This window comes from Electrona antarctica, assembly GCF_951216825.1.
Source record: "Electrona antarctica genome assembly, chromosome: 5".
NCBI lineage: Eukaryota > Metazoa > Chordata > Actinopteri > Myctophiformes > Myctophidae > Electrona > Electrona antarctica.
Window position 1 is genome coordinate 27,376,216 of NC_136810.1, and position 16,957 is coordinate 27,393,172.

At 41.2% G+C, this 16,957-nt stretch overlaps 1 protein-coding gene across 1 annotated transcript in view; it reads right to left on the reverse strand.

Annotated features, from left to right (window-relative positions):
• Positions 1 to 15,263, reverse strand: part of LOC306923140 (tyrosine 3-monooxygenase-like) — a gene marked incomplete at its 5' end in the record, with an annotated part of 15,758 nt that extends 495 nt beyond the window's left edge. Inside the window, 13 exons of the mRNA XM_079501166.1 lie at positions 1 to 434; positions 2,865 to 2,998; positions 3,509 to 3,604; positions 4,474 to 4,530; positions 5,088 to 5,157; positions 6,733 to 6,868; positions 7,316 to 7,461; positions 8,800 to 8,850; positions 9,292 to 9,359; positions 10,350 to 10,438; positions 11,426 to 11,600; positions 12,984 to 13,202; positions 15,180 to 15,263. The exon at positions 1 to 434 is cut by the window's left edge and continues 495 nt beyond it. Coding sequence (XP_079357292.1) covers positions 254 to 434; positions 2,865 to 2,998; positions 3,509 to 3,604; positions 4,474 to 4,530; positions 5,088 to 5,157; positions 6,733 to 6,868; positions 7,316 to 7,461; positions 8,800 to 8,850; positions 9,292 to 9,359; positions 10,350 to 10,438; positions 11,426 to 11,600; positions 12,984 to 13,202; positions 15,180 to 15,263 — 1,506 coding nt within the window. The 3' untranslated portion in view covers positions 1 to 253. The remainder of the gene's footprint in view (positions 435 to 2,864; positions 2,999 to 3,508; positions 3,605 to 4,473; positions 4,531 to 5,087; positions 5,158 to 6,732; positions 6,869 to 7,315; positions 7,462 to 8,799; positions 8,851 to 9,291; positions 9,360 to 10,349; positions 10,439 to 11,425; positions 11,601 to 12,983; positions 13,203 to 15,179) is intronic.
• Between the last annotated feature and the right edge of the window lie 1,694 nt (positions 15,264 to 16,957).

A 16,957-nucleotide genomic window follows, 5' to 3' on the forward strand; every position in this document is an offset into this window, starting at 1 on the left:
TTCCATTTGTAAAATAAATAGAGCAGGTCATTTTCTTTACCACTGAAAAATAGCTTAAGTATCAAGAGCTATACCAATACCAAAAATATCAACATAATGTGACGCGTTGTGAGCTTATAGATTGGGTATTTAAGCTATATATTTTTTTTTTTACATTTTAAGACAAATAATCTTTGATGTAGTAGACTAGTTAATATTTTAATTAGATTGTTAAATTGTGACATCAATCATAAATATCAAACGCCACCACCAGCTAATCGAACCCTGGCTGTGTCAATGAATGAATCCACATCCAGGCGCGAGATCCAGTGAGCTCATCCTTCACATACTCCAGGCCTCCTCGGATCTTCAGGGGGTTGTCCAGGACCTCGATGCTGCACGTGTACGGATCGAACCTCACGGAGAATGGTCGCTTGATGCCAGCCAAGTATGTCCTGTCGGAGAACGGTTTGATTTAGTTTTAGTCATAGTCTTTTGAATAAAATTTAATTTAGTTTTAGTCACGTGAAATATTTTAGTGTTAGTCTAATTTTAGTCGACTAAATATCATACAATTTTAGTAGACTAAATCTACAAAAATGCATTTTGGTGGGCCTTGATGCGTTGTAAATGGAGATTTTAGACTTTTCATGATCTCTTCTCCACTAGTCCCCCCCTAAGATTTGAGTCTAGTTTTTATTTGTTGATGAAATTGTCAGTATTTACTATTTAGTCTTATAGTATTAGTCATCATGGCAATTTTTTTTCCAAAATCAACACTGGTGGTCAAGTTTAGCATACTGAAACTGAATATTCTTTTCATCATGGCAGAGCCATGGTTTCAGGTGTGGTCAGGCTTAGCATATTGAAAAAGCACCGTAAGCACCAGTGCTTATATGCATCTTTCAGGGGGAAGTACTTAGATTTAGCATGCAGCCTCCAAAAAACTAATTAACATATAAATGCATGGCCTCAATTATCATATGCATGGACTGGAGAAAGTTTGTTAATTAGAACCTAATTGTTAATTAGGCCTTTTAGCGACGGCACGAAGACTGCTCATACAAATGCTTAAATAACACTGTGCGCAAACTGCACACACAAGGACAGAAATGTCAAACGTTAAGTCAAATGTTCACATGATTCTGGTCTTTATAAATCTCAATCATTGTGTTAGTGGCCACACCTACAGCCCGACAGCACGTTTCACTATACATGATATAGAATCAGCATGATATTTGTACGTGTCATTGTAATTCCATGAGAGACATGCATGCACAGTCAGAGAGCAAATCCGTTCACACTAAAACCCTATAGCATTAAAGTAGCAGATGTACAAAATCACAACATGTTGCCACAGTCACAGATTTTGCCTGTCTTGTCTAGGTCTTGTATTGTCTATGACTGTGTTATGTTCATGTTCTAGTTTTCATATAGTTCTATGTTAAATTGTTCATGTCTTCCCCAGATGTATCTCATTTGTAATCATCCCTGTTCCCCAGTCAGTCCTTGTCAGGTCGTTGTTTATTGTCACATGATGTTAGTGTATGTTTGTGAAGCGTTCTCTGTTCACCTGTATTAAAAACTCTGAAACTCTAGAAAACAAATGATTAATAAGTAGCGAAAATATTCGATTTACAAGCTCAGAATGCATCACAAAGCGACGGGTTGCGCGCTTGTAGATCTGCTTTCTTCACTAGTTTGGGTCCCATGCTAAAGTTGAAATTTCTCTTTTAGGTCTCGAGCTAACATGTTTGGGAACTGCTGGTCTGTTTGACACGCGTAGCAACACAAGATAACTCAAATAGGCTACAAGTGAGTTTGTAGATTTTGGTGAAGAGATTTATATGTGGGGGGGGGGGGGGGGGTGGACCTAGCACAACCCTGGGGGGGGGGGGGGGGTCAACTATACGCAGTATATGAGGTTTTTAAGCAGTTACAGGCAGCCAAACAAAGAGACAAACGGAATGAGGCGAAAACCGCAACCCAACCGCCGGACGTAACGTTAAAAACAAAAACGTATAAGTCGGTCAACCTACAGGATTCTCTGCTCGAGTGCATTACCGGCAAACTCTCTGAAACCTTCTTGTAAACCCAAATATTTGTCCTAGCCGGGGGGAAATTCCCCCTTTAGACGACCAGTAGATGTTTGGGTTCCCCGTGTCAGAAACCTGGATCTTGAATCCTGTCTGACCTCTTACATCCACAAAGGCTGTGCATACTCTATAACGTATGGGCAACCACCACATTTCCTGCTTTCCTCAGCACCTGAGATGTAATCCATCCATCCTCGTAAAACACCATTCTAACGCTTTCCCACGCTAACGCTCTCTTATCCATTATTACAGGAGGAGAGATGTCATACGGCAGCCTCCTAGTTAGAGAGACCGAATACAGTGAAAACACACACTAAAGCTACTTGTTTTCGCAAGGCAACATTTGATCTGGCCGCCAAGTGAAACAAAACAGCATTTTTGCCTCGGTAAGAGAGAATTTCATTGGTAACAGCTGTCTGCTGGCTCGACGGGCTGACAAACAACAACACTACAAACCTTTCTGCGTTGGCCTCAGGGACTGGCTGGCTGTTCTCTGACCTTGTCCCTACATAACCCTTTGGCTTTGTGTGTGTGTGTGTGTGTGTGTGTGTGTGTGTGCGTGCGTGCGTGCGTGCGTGCGTGCGTGCGTGCGTGCGTGCGTGCGTGCGTGCGTGCGTGCGTGCGTGCGTGCGTGCGTGCGTGCGTGCGTGCGTGCGTATGTGCGTGAGTGTCTGTGTATGTGTGCGTGCGTGTGAGAGAGTCTAGGACAGGTGGTATGTGTGCGTGCATGTGAGAGAGAGTCTAGGTGGTATGTGCATGCGTGTGCAAGCGTCAATGTGCACCGTGTACCTGAGTTTATCCTTGGCGTCTGCAAAGCTCTCAGAAACAAAGTAGACACTTTGGTATTCCTGATCCTGGTAAGGCTGCACCGCAACCGCCTCAGGGTCAAACTCCCTCCTCTCAGGCTCATCGGACAGGGCGTGCTGTCAAAGACAAAGAGAGGCAAAGAGAAAAAGATTCAAAGTTCCACTTCACCCAGAAGAGGCCTGAGGACAGGTTCAAAAACCCACCTACCAGTGACATTATCGGTAGGCAGCTTTGTTAATTTTGAGGTTTCAAACCTTGTTTTTTTATTATTATTATTATTATTATTATTATTATTATTATTATTATTATTATTATTATTATTATTATTATTATTATTATTATTATTAAAATGGCTTCTAACTTTCCAAATGACTATGAAAGGCTGTTGTTTCTATTAGCTTGGAATCCCCGTCCATGATGTCACTGATAGGCAGCTATTACTGAACTGGACTATTACGGAACTGAACGGACCAATTTGAAGATCAATTTGAAAATGGATTGGGAAAACTTTGAATTAAGAAAAAGAAAAGAAAGTGGGTGAAGCGCTCTCCTTTTAATGTTCCGGACAGAGAGATAAAATCACAGGACGAAAAGAGAAAACGTGTTGGGCACTGGACTGTACGTACCTCGAGCTCCCCAAATGAGGAGAGCAGTGCAGCTCCGTACACCTTCACCTGGCCGTTCTCCTTGCACAGGCCAAACTCCACCGTGAACCAGAACAGCTGAGGGACAATCAGACATGTAAACATTAAGTTAGCTGATTTCACTTTACTTTTAAAAAGTAATCATTGCTATAGTGTTTCTTCAGTACCAGGGGTTTCCCCATCTCTCCAGCTCTTTAGGAAAAGTAGAAAATACATTTTCTGGTGGGACACCAATTTCATCCAGTTAGGTGAGAGAACAGTTCATAACTCGTGATCTAAATCATAATGTCTAATTCTAAGAAAAGATCATGTGTTAGATGGCCCACCGTGGTCCAGTCGCTAGTAGCGGTAGATTTAATCATACCTCCCGTTGTTGTCGATCGCCTTTATAGTGTTTTGGCTACATTTAGCTTCTACATCCACAACCGGGATAACATCCAGTCCGTCTGTAAAAGTGCTCCGCTGCTATAAATCACTGGGCCCACTGATTTAATGGATTAAATAACCCTGGGCAATTAATGTTTTATTATATTTTTTAATGAAATCTCGTGTTTGTTGTGGATGGCCCAGATGGTAATAATAGCTTTCCTCGAGATATCTCGCGGATGGCTTGGATTGGGTTAATTTATTGGATTGGATTGATTGGATACAATTTTTACCCCAACCTGAAAATGTATTTTCTGTTTAAGAGCTGGAGAGACAAGAAACTGTTACTGAGCAAACACTCTAGTAGTACACTTTAGACTAGAGTGATTATTCAGTAATAGTTATAGAGTCTATAATGTGATTGCTATGTTAATGTAGAGCTATTTAACACTTATTTTGACATAACATATAACTTTTACAGCACCTTTAACTCTGAGGATATAACATTACAAATGGGTAAATGAACAGAGGATTTTAGTAAACAGAAATACAACGTCAAATTGGGAAGGATAGCCACTCACTGTGGACAGCTTCTTAATATCTTCCTCTGAAGCGCCCAGCGATGCCAGTCCGATGTTCTACAACACACATTTGGCAGACGTTATCACACACCTGGCTCTCATCATATCAACTTCATCATAACAGAAGTGCACGGAGCGGCAAGAAAAGAGTGAAATGTTGGATGTAGCGAGTGGTGGAAAGTTACCTAAGTACGATACTTAAGTACAATTTGGAGGAATTTACTTGAGTATTTCCAATTTCCAATAGGCCTACTTATACTCTACTACATCTCAGATCCAAATATTGTACTTTTTACTCCACTACATTTATTTGAAAACTTTACTAGTTAACTTTGTAGATTGTGATTATTATTACAAAACAAACATTAACCACTTCAACCCTATCAGCCATTTGAATATAGCAGATCGACAAGCTTGCATAGTGATTTGATGCATTGTGAGCTTGTAGATCTGCTATTTTCAAAAGATTTTTATACATTTGAAAACTTGAAATGGGACATTCTGCATTTTGATGCCAATACTTTTGTACTTTTACTCAAGTCAATATTGAATTCCGGACTTTTACTTGTAACGGAGTATTTCTACACTGCAGTAAGAGGAATGTGAGTACTCACCTGTGAAAACTGGGCGAAGGTTCTGTCTGCCAGCATGGGCACATGGCCCAAAAGCTCATGGACACAGTCTCTACAGAGAGAGAGAGAGAGAGAGAGAGAGAGAGAGAGAGAGAGAGAGAGAGAGAGAGAGAGAGAGAGACACCACAACAACATTATGGCCCCAGATGAGATGAGAAGATAAAGCAACAGAGACAGAGAACATCTGAAGAGAAGCATGATCGGATTTAGAGCATAGCAGACCTAGAAATATCTGTCTTGGAAAACTAACAAAACAAAACGTGCTTGCACGTGCATGTGTGCTGTGTCAGGCCAATTCTACAAATATCATCTAAATCCAATTTAAAAACAAAAAAAACAACGTATCGCTATAGACGCCAGACGACATCACACTGATAAGCAACAGCATGCGCGTGCATGCCGGCAGCACAAGAACACCACTAAGATGCAATGGAAATGGTCTAGCTCATGTAAAAACATGTCCCATCAAACTTTCTGATGCTGTTTTCCTCCCAGTGTGGAGGAAGAATGATTATGATTTTTATTGTGATCTCTCACTCTTGAAATATATAATCCATTGGTTTCTGTTGTGTGTGAACAATAATAGCAATTCAAATAAGTTGCAGACCTCTAAGCTCACAACAGTCACGTCCGCAACGCGATGTGAGCTTGTATATCAGCTGTTCTCTACTGTTGCGCAATGAAGTATAAATGTCTCCTAGGGTGCACCTCACTAGTCAACACACAAGAGGAGGTTAAATGGACTGAAACCAGTGCTCCTCAAAACAACAGGCTTGGAGATCTGTTGGGAATTGATTACATGAAACAGTCACCCTGTGCCCAGTCCCAATGTTTGTAAACAAATAATTGGTCTATATAGCTAAAATCTAAAATGACATAGATGCTTTCCTGGTTGATATTTTCAATTGGCCCCTCTGGCGCCCCCTTGTGCTTCCTGTGGTTTTTACAGTGTGATGTGACTTGATGGAGCGCACAGAGGATTGGTCCTCAAAGTGGTGACCAGGGACCCTCAGCATTCCTTGAGGGGGTGTGACATAGACCCTTACAGATCTATAACTCTGAGAGAGTACACACAGAACTAAATGGACCCTTACAGGTCTGTAACTTTCAGAGTTATGGGGGTCCTAAATATATTTTCTGGGCTTTTTATGCCTTTGATACAGTATATATAGAGAGAGTGGCACAGAGGATTGTCCTAATTGGGGAGAACAGCCCAAAGTGTAAAGATGATGATGAAAGAGATGAAGGCATGAGGATGAGGAGGGTGGTGTGTAGTGTATTCACAGCTCTGGGGAGTGCATGGGAGAGGAGGCATGGCGGATGTGCTGTAGTGTACTCACGGCTCTGGGGAGAGCATGGGGGAGGAGGCATGGCGGATGTACTGTAGTGTACTCACAGCTCTGGGGAGTGCATGGGGGAGGAGGCATGGCGGATGTACTGTAGTGTACTCACGGCTCTGGGGAGTGCATGGGGGAGGAGGCATGGCGGATGTACTGTAGTGTACTCACGGCTCTGGGGAGTGCATGGGAGAGGAGGCATGGCGGATGTACTGTAGTGTACTCAGTGCTCACGGCTCTGGGGAGTGCATGGGGGAGGAGGCATGGTGGATGTACTGTAGTGTACTCACGGCTCTGGGGAGTGCATGGGAGAGGAGGCATGACGGATGTACTGCGTGCACTGGAACACCCGAAACGCCAGACTGGCCAGGAAATCCCTGGACGAGACCAAACCTGCGACTGGACGCAACTGGAACCCTGTGCGCTCTGTGTGTGTGTGTGTGTGTGTGTGTGTGTGTGTGTGTAAGAGAGAGAGAGAGAGAGAGAGAGGGAGAGAGAGAGAGAGAGAGAGAGAGAAGTTAGTGATCGAGGGCAAATTAAACATGGCATTCTAACTAAGGATTCATCCGAATAGGGTTTTCTCTATGCAGTTAACAAATTAAAATGAGATGAAAATGTTACGGAGTAGTGGACAAGAGATCCAGTCAAACGAAGACAAGTCATGTTATGCTTGGCTGCGCGTGGGTGTCACGCTCCGAAAATAGCAGATGTACAAGTAGTAGATCAGCTATTTTCGGCACACACCTATAAATCAGGCATTACAACGCCCGGCAAAATTAAAAACATTTCAGATGACTAAAAATATTACTAAAACTAAATGGATTCAAAAGAATACGAGTACAATTACAGCAAAGTGTGCCGTCAAGTATGTACCTTTGAGGAAGCGCGAGACGTCCTCCAGCTGAGGGATGTTGTCTGGGCTGTACACACAATGCCTCTCCAGCAGACGGATGGCCTCCAGGTGCTCTGTGCAGGCGTGGGTGTTGTACAGATCCCTCAGGGTGTTGTACACCGTTCTCCTGCACAACACAACCGCGCAATCCATTCATGAGGATTACAGATTGCAGAAATGATTTGAACGTACTAAAAAGCATGTTATGTTATTTTGTGAGTGAGTGAGTAGTAGGGCTGTCACGATTACAAATTTAAGTTGACGATTGGATTTAATTGTGTTTTTAGCATTGAACATTGGAACTTTACAATTGTATTTCTGTTTGCCTTTTGGGCTTCGTAATCAGAAATTGCACAGTGCAGATATGACAAAGAAATCACTGACACATTTAATAATTTTTAATTATGTTTTTTTTCCCAAAAATGTACAAAATAGCAGAAATAGTTGATCTACTAATTCTGCTATTTTTGAAAAATCTTACATTTTTGGAAACGATTGACAATTAATGCAAAAATAATTGTAATTATCTCAAATAAATAATTGTGATTAGGCGATTATGTAATAATTGAGTGAGTACAGCGTCTGATTGCTTGATGTCAATCTAGACATTGGAATGTTGGATACAGCTAGGTGTCAATGTGTCTTTTAAGTGATGACACATGCTCAAACCCTTTTAATGCTGCATCCACACAACCCAAAACCTGCACTAAAACACAGATATCTGCAGCACAGTGTTTTATACTGTTATAATTCAGCTCCAGCACCTGATCTTATGTTTTTAAGTGGTGCAACCACTTCATTACGGAGCTTTGTGTGTCTCTGGCCGGAACCGGGCCGGCACCCTGGGCGAATCCCTGTGGGTCTGGAATTTCTGGGGACCCCCCGGGGACGCCCACACGGAGTTGCACCACTTACTTCACACGCATGTGATTTTTTAGTTAACGGATGAGCAGTGGTTTATTTCACAACTCTTTAAAAAACAAATCTGTGATTATTTTTTCCCAAAGCAAAACAACACCACCATTTGCTACACTGAGTGGCAATCCATTCAATCACTGCACCCTCGCTGACATTTTGCACTTAGATGATCTAAAGCTGATGTCTAGATTGCTTTAATAGCACCCTCCACCTGTAACTAATTTATCAAAATAACCATGGAGGCCAAATCATATTGCCATGACTCACAAGCATGTGTGTAACAAAGAAGCTTATGAAGCTGACTCATTGAGGAATAAATTGGCGCCGCATGGGGAAAAAACAAATTGCCCTTAACATTGTCCTTAACATATATATATATATATATATATATATATATAGAGAGAGAGAGATAGAGAGAGAGAGAGAGAGAGAGAGAGAGAGAGAGCTACCACACAATATAATTATTAAACAATAGTGGAATTGTACTAAACGTTAATTATGTAAACACAAGCAGAAGGATACATAATAAATATCATAAATCAAGTACCAAGTGCTTATCTCCTCTTCTGTGTACTCCAGTTTGGGAATGATCTCCCCGCTGAGGACAAGAGCAGACAAGCACACTTTTAGTAAATCCTCAGGTTATGTCTAGTCACTAGTCACTAGTCACTAGACCAGACAACAACTAGACTAGTGGTGGACTACGTACTCAACCACAGTACTCGAGTTAAATATTACTACAACTACAAGTGCTCATTCAAAGTACTGGAGTACTCAATATTAAAAAAGTATACATGCTTTTAAAATTACTCAAGTATTCAAAAGTAAAATTACAAAGTAACTTACATTGAATTGTTTTGGGAGTATTTGTCACTATACATTTATTTATATTGTGTGAAATGTGTCCCCTGCATTCCAAATAACAAACGGACAGCATCTGAATGACATGTCTAGTATGTATCTGAATAGGCAACAAGCACTAATAAGTAAGGAGTGCCAGGGGCATGAGGTTGAGTGTGAAGAGATTATAGTGTCTTACTATCTGTATGTGAAGGCAATCTCTCCAATCATCTTCCGCCTCTGTCTGTAGGCAAGGTCTGTGTAGCCCTGTCCACAATGGATAAACAATGGGGTCACGCCACATATCTGTATGTGTAGAGCAACTCAAAAAGGGATAATAATAGTTTACATAGTACACATAGTGCATGCAATTTTCCATAATGATTATATCGGGTTTCAGTATTTATTTATGATGTATTTTCTCTATTATTAAAGTTATTGTAGCGGCCAATTTGTATTGGGGTGGGGAGGGGGGCGGGGGGCGTGAGACATGGCCAAAGCATTTTCGAGGGTCCCCAGCCAGAAACGTCGAGAACCCCTGGTCTAGACAACCACATGTCCACTGATAGACAGTGAGGAGTTTCACCAGAGTGTATAACATAATCTAGGTGTAATGTTAGAGTCCACAGAAGTGAACCTTTCAAGCCTTTCTCAACTCGCTGTTTTCTGCAAGACATTACTCTATATATATACGCCATATCTCCAAAACTGGTGGGTCAAACTGAACAACCAATATGTCTATGAAGCTATGATTCCCTGCTTTCATATGACATGAAAAAACGAAAATTCAAAAAAATCCAATGGCAGTCCTTCAGTCAAATTTGGACACATATGTGGAGGAACACGCTATAAACCAAATGAATCATCAGGAAATCACCACAACCAAAAATGTATTTACAGGTTGAAAACTCTGGCATTTGCATTGGAGCAGTATTCAATAACCCTATTTCTAGACAAACGGGACACTATTTTTACTATTAGAAATACATTATTTTTATCTTCAGGTTGACAAACTAGACATAGCTAATGTTCTGGACACTTTATTTTATATTGAGTAAATATCCATAGAGATTCTACCCATAAATACCCGCTCTACATGTCTGTTTAAAACATTCTGATGTGGTCTATTCCTCCCAAATCCTGCTCCCTGCTGAGCAGGCACTCCGACTGGGGACCCCCCAAAATAATCATATTAGAACTGGACCCCAACCCTGAATTTCCGAGCGAACATAAGAAAGAAACATTTGAATTACTCACGGGATGTTCTTGATCTAATTCCGGATTAAACTTTGTGATGAGGTGGTGACATTTGTCCAATTCAGCTATTCTCTTTGGGAACCAGTGAACTGGAGGAGAAAAGGGAAATTGGGCACAAATATGAATGTCTCCAGGTGGACAGTTGGATATTCCAGTGACATAAAGCAGTGCTTCTCAAAGTGCTAGGAGAGATGCCTCATTGGCCGCTGCAGTTCATTGGAGCGACGTGTCTCCAATGAAGGCAGGAAGTCAAGCGGAAGTGCAGTGCTGAAGGCTTTTTTTCCATTTTTTTTAAACAAATCTTTACAGTCATGACAATACATTACAATACAAAACAAGACAAACAAACATCATGCATAAAGTAAGGCTGCACCCTAGCCCTGTTTTTAGGACTCGAACTTCGGCAGGCATTTTCGAGCGAACATCCGAACCATTAGTTTCTAATTCATTTAAAAAATAACCTTCGAGCTCCGAACCTCCGCTTTTAACCAGGCTGCAATTCATAAATAGATCCTATGGGGGGCGACATTGCATACAGACTATCAGTGAAATATGGCTTAATTCACAACGTGTCCCTGGGAAGGATTTAAGCACCATTATTAATAACATCTAAATCTTATAAAAGCCTATATAAATCCAAAATAGTATTAATAATAAGACAAGATATTTCCAACAGCCTTAATAACAGTTAATGAACATAGTACTCTTATTATGCATATCGCATTCTCGCCAAGATATATTTTCGAGTTATTTAATGGGTTCAAGCCCATTAATTAAGATTCGAGTGCCAATCCTAACAAGGGAACGTTCGAACCCCCGAATGTTCGGGGACAGCCTTAGCATAAAGTGAATGGCAGATCCAGTGGCAAATCAAGTGGCAAAGTGAGTGATAAAGTGAGTTTAATGTTGTTTAAAGTAATTTAATGCAATAAAAAAAAAAATCAAAAGCTTTTTGCCACTCAGTAGGCATTCCCGCATAACTTCCGGGTATGATGATGATGTCACACGCATACCCTCTATAGTACAATTGTATAGCATCACTTAATAATTCCAAATACAAACGGGGAGGGTCTTACCTTTGACCTCTTTGGTGGTCTTGACGTCGTCTGCAATCCTCTTGATGGCGCTGATGAGCGTGCTGACGTCAGAAAGGTGCACCTCACAGCGGACAAAGTACTCCAGACCCTCCAGGCTGTCCTTGGGCTTCCTGCATGGCCGCGTCTCCAATTGGTGGATCTTAGCTTCAAAGATCTTCAAATGCAGACACACGCACACACACACGCACACACACACGCACACACACACACGCACACGCACACGCACACGCGCGCACACACACACACACACACACACACACACACACACACACAATGTAGGCATTTAGCAGACACTCAGCAGCGATTTGCCAGGTAAACACCAGGTAATCCAACAAATGCATATAGTCATCTTAGCCTGCATGGCGCAGCCAGATTTCATCTGCCTGCACTGCATATTGCCCCCACGCAGTGCAGCGCAGTGGTATATTAGTATCACAACGCGAGGCTATAGTCATCTAGTCTAGACTAAGTTTATAGCCTTCAATATAATATCAAAACATAAATAATCTACTGAAACTATACAAACTATTAAACTAGTAAACTGCCAGGTCAACAAATAAACCTGGCATCTGTCTGATTAATATTCTATCTAAATTACATTACGCACGCATGCACGCACGCACGCACGCACGCACGCACGCACGCACACACACAGGGCACAAACATGCACAAAGTGACTGACAAAAACATAAGTAGGCCTAATATCATTACAGAATACAAAACATTGAAGGTGAGTGGTTCTCAAACGTTTTCATTTTAAGGACCCCCAAATATATTTTGTATATTTGGCTGCAGACCCCCATCTGAAAAGATCTTGTACCAGGGACCCCCATCAGAGACGATTTTGTGAAACATTTTCTTCTCGATTTTTCTAAATTGCTCAAAAATATCTGATCTGCGAGATAGCTCACAATGCATTGCACGTTGTTTGTGAGCTTGTAGATTAAACTAAAGAGCCAAACTGTTCAAGTAGATAATGATATGTTTTGATGAGTTTGGATGCTACAGTATATTAAATAATTTGGCTGGGTCCCCCTGGAAGTACAGCTGAGGGTCAAAATATACATTTTGTTACATAATGTTGTTACATCAGAATATAGCCTAATATAGCCTATATACATTTTGAACATGCATCAAAATGTACATGTTGTTACATCAGCTCTCAAATCTGCAGCAATTATGTTTCAATTGTGAGAAATGAATATATAGTTTGAACTAATCTCAGACAGTAAATCTATCATCATGATAGGCTAACCGTCAATGATTATGCCTCTTATACTGTAGGCTATATACTGTAGGCCTATGTAAATCAAACGTTTTCCAATTTGACTTTTTTGTCTTGTTATAAGAAGCCTATAGGGCAGGCTATAACGAATCTGCTTTTTCACATTTATTAGCATATAGGGGGTCCGCAGCCGGTCCAGTCCATGATTTTAATTTTTTTGTAGAAGAACCACTGCCTAAATTCAGTTTTTGGAAGAAAATAAACCTTCATCAGAAGTTAGAATACTTGTTGCTCGGGTCGGATGTCTCTTACCTCAAACACCTTGAGGAATTGTGACAGTGTGGGTGTCTTGGACGTCCTTAGGGTGAAGAAGAGGTTGAGCAGAGCTTTACCATCGTCTTCTTCAAACACGATCTGTTCCCCGGTGTCTGCTGCCTCTGCTGCAGCCGCGGCGGCCGCTGCCTCTCGCTCTTTGCGTGCATCTACAATCAAACTCTGCCGTCTGCCGACGACGAACCTCGGAGACTGTGACTATAAACACAAATACAAAACAAAGAGACACTTTTTGGAAACACAGAAAATACAAGCGATTTACAAAAAATATGTTAAGCCTAGAATCAAGCCAACTAGGATCCTAGTTATTCATGATCATACAACTTATTTTCTGTGGAAAAAAATAAAATGATGATATATGAAAATGATATAGGCTAATGGGCCTACACATTTAATAAATACAGAATCAATGTTTTTATGGTCATGATTCACCAGGATCCTGGAAGGCTTGATTCTAAGCTTAAAATAATTAATATAAATATTTTTGAAAATCTATATGGGAGAAATGAATGGCTGATTTTTCAGTGGAACCAGAAAACCACAACCATTGCTATGCCTAGAGCAGGGGTGCATGCCTATGCACACGTTTTTGAATTGAGAACAAGATCTACCAACCAAAAAAAGTATTCTCATTGCTGAAAATAGTTTATAAATGTACCTGAGGGGGCTTTGGAATAGCGGCTCTGGCTTTACAAATGTCCTGGAATAGGACATTTTATTTATTTTAATTTTAAATTATATATATTTTTAGGAGCATGTCATGTGGTCTACCTGCAGAGCCTTTGTGATCTACTCACGATCTACCTTTTGGGCACCCCTGGCCTATAGAGCATATCAGTGGGCGTAGTTTTCTGGACCCACTACTGAAAACTCTCCAATACATTTTTCCCAGAGATTTATACAAATATTTATATCAATAATTCTAAGCCTATTTATAGCCATGATAACCATCCAGGATCCATGCATAAAACCTTTGATTCTGTGAAGATTTGTTTTTTAATATTTAATTATATGATCTACTACATTTAATAAAATACCCTTTGTTTATAGCGTTTTTTTCATTTTCATTTTTTCCACAGAATCAAAGGTTTCATGCAGGTCATGATGAATCACCGTAAATCTCTAAGGGGAAAATGAATGGTCGATTTTTCAGTGATTCCAGAAAACCACACCCATGCACTGCAATGCTTTATAGGCTACTGTAGCCCTACACTTTTACTCCACTACAATTATTTGAAAATGTAGTTACTAGTCAGTCAGCCTATAATATACTTTGTAGATTTGGATTATTACATAACATATACATTAACCACTCCATCCCTATATATAGGCTATAGCCTACATTGTGGCCATTTGAAAGCTCACAATGCGTAGTGTGTTACGTCGTCATAGACTGAAGGGTAACAGGTCAAGAAAAAAAACTTAATATGAATGCGATCATTTCAAAATATTTTGAAAAGTTGTTAAATGGAACATTTTGAGTAGCCCGCACTTTATGCCACTTTAAGAATACATTTTGATGCCAAATATTTTGTAGCTGCATGTATACTTTAATTTTCCGGACTTATTTACTTGTAGTATTTGCAGTATTGATACTTTTACTTAAGTAAACCATGTGAGTAGCCTACTTCTTCCATCACTTGTTGAGAAGTTAGCAGTGACATGCACTGCACACTGACAACTTCCGACAAGGTTCAAGAAAAGCTATAGGCCTACGCCTACTGCATGTGCAGAGCTATAGTTGGCATTTCTTACGGTTAATTTGGTCTTTGTAGGCTATAGCCGCTAGCTAGCCTACAAAGACAAATTTACCGTAAGAAAAATAACACTTTTAGGCTATCACATCTCCAAAAGAGAAGTAGTTGCGACATAGACGGCTGTTCTAAATTCTGATGGATATGTAGCTGCCATAAAATAAATACTAGGCCTACTCTTCCTTGATTAATAGCCTATGAAAGCACCACGCATGATGTAGCCTACCGTTCAATAGTTTTGCAATGTGCACTGCATTGGACAGCTCCGGTGCGTAAAGGCTTTCCGTGCGCGCAGCCTTCATTGTGACGGTCCTGACCTCTACACACGACACGCGTTGTTTTACTTTTAACACTGCATGGATCCCGTCTAATTCAACCGGAGACCGGAGTCACTTCCCCCCCTTTGTTTTTATAATCTTACCGTCACAGAATCAGACCTCTCCAGTTCGGATGCCGCCCGGTGGATGCTCTTCATGGAAGACGTGGAGCTGCTCGAAATAGGCATGTTTCAGAGAGAGAGAGAGAGAGAGAGAGAGAGAGTGTGTGAGTTTGAGAGTTTGCGTGTGAGAGTTTGCGTGCAACATACGCCCTGTCCCATGGGTTATTTATGGGGGGTCAATTATTCGTAGGCTACTTACTGACGTCAAACCCCAGGGGCGTCATTTGGCAATTAGGCTACTATGCATGCACCCCCCATGAAATGAGGGTCCGTAGCCTAATGCATGTCAAACTGTGGGTCCTTGAAATTAAAATGGTTGAGTATCACTGCTAGAGCCAAGTTACGCATGGAGAACGGCCCGAGGCCCAGATGGCTTCTAGATGAGTTGAGCCTCACACCTGTTGATCTCCTGTGATAAACTAGGGCTGGACAAAGATTAATGCTGTGGCCCTGTGGGTAGATTAACAGAGGGATTTAATTGTTTAAATGGAACCTCAGTGTAAACATTCTTATCATGGTCAGCTGTTGACCAAGCCCATCAGCATACAACTGGCTGCAGGGTTCTTTGACCATTTTGCCAGGCTCGGTCACATTTGTCCCTGTATATGCGCATGCTTAAAGTGAATGGCACATCGAGTGGCAAAGCAACAGGCAAAGTGAGTTTAACATTGTTTAATGTTGTTTAATGCAATCAGATGGGACTTTTCTGTTTGGATGCATATGGGCTGTCAAGGCCAGAAAGTAGTTTGCCACTCATTAGGCATTCCTGCATAACTTCCGGGTTTGATGATGATGTCACGTGCATACCCTCTATTGCAATGCGTTAACTTGTGAGGTTTATTGTCTCCACCAGGCCGAAGGCATGGGGAGAGAGTATGTTTTGCACTCCGTCCGTGTGTGTGTGTGTGTGTGTGTGTCCGTCCTTCCGTCCGTCTGTTACCAGCTAATCTCTGGCACCGTTAACCCGGTCGATGCCAAACTTTGCACACACACTCCCTGGATGCCAACAATGAACCTCTGCCCCACATTTTCCAGAACGGCCTGTTATAGCGCCACCATGAGGCAGCTTTTCACATTTTTTACCTAAAACTGCACCGATCTGCGTGAAACATTGTATGCACACTCCCTAGAGGCCAAGGACAAACCTTTGACCTGCATTTTCCGCATCTGCCTTTTATAGCGCCACCAGGAGGCCGACTTTTGTAAAACACATTTTTTGATATTACTCCTTCAGATTCTGTCTAAAAATCTCACAAATCGTTACACAGTATCTCTATGGTCATGTGCTCAAGTCGGATCTGTCCGATATTTCATATTCCATCCTAATTGGCTATAATTGGCTTTCACAGTTTGCAAGATTGCCCCGTTTTGAACAAAAGCCTCAAATCATGAACGCAGCGTGCAATTTACGTGAAATCTTTCACACATTTTCTTACTAGGCTGAGGAATATATCCCACCCTTTTCACATTGGCCTGTTATAGCGCCACCAACAGGTTGATTTTTGCAAAACACATTTTTGGAACAAAATGCCTCAAATCATCCAATTGCCATCAAAGGTGTATGAAGAAATGGCACCCTTTTCACATTGGCCTATTATAGCGCCACCACGAGGCCACAACCTGACCTGGCTTGGTGGAGACCTGTGCCCCGAGGGGCACTTTTTCTAGTTATCTCTGCGACTAGGCTACTTGAATGGCTTAATGTACAATCCCTGCATTTGAAATTATTATTGATATTAACCAATCAATATATAATTATA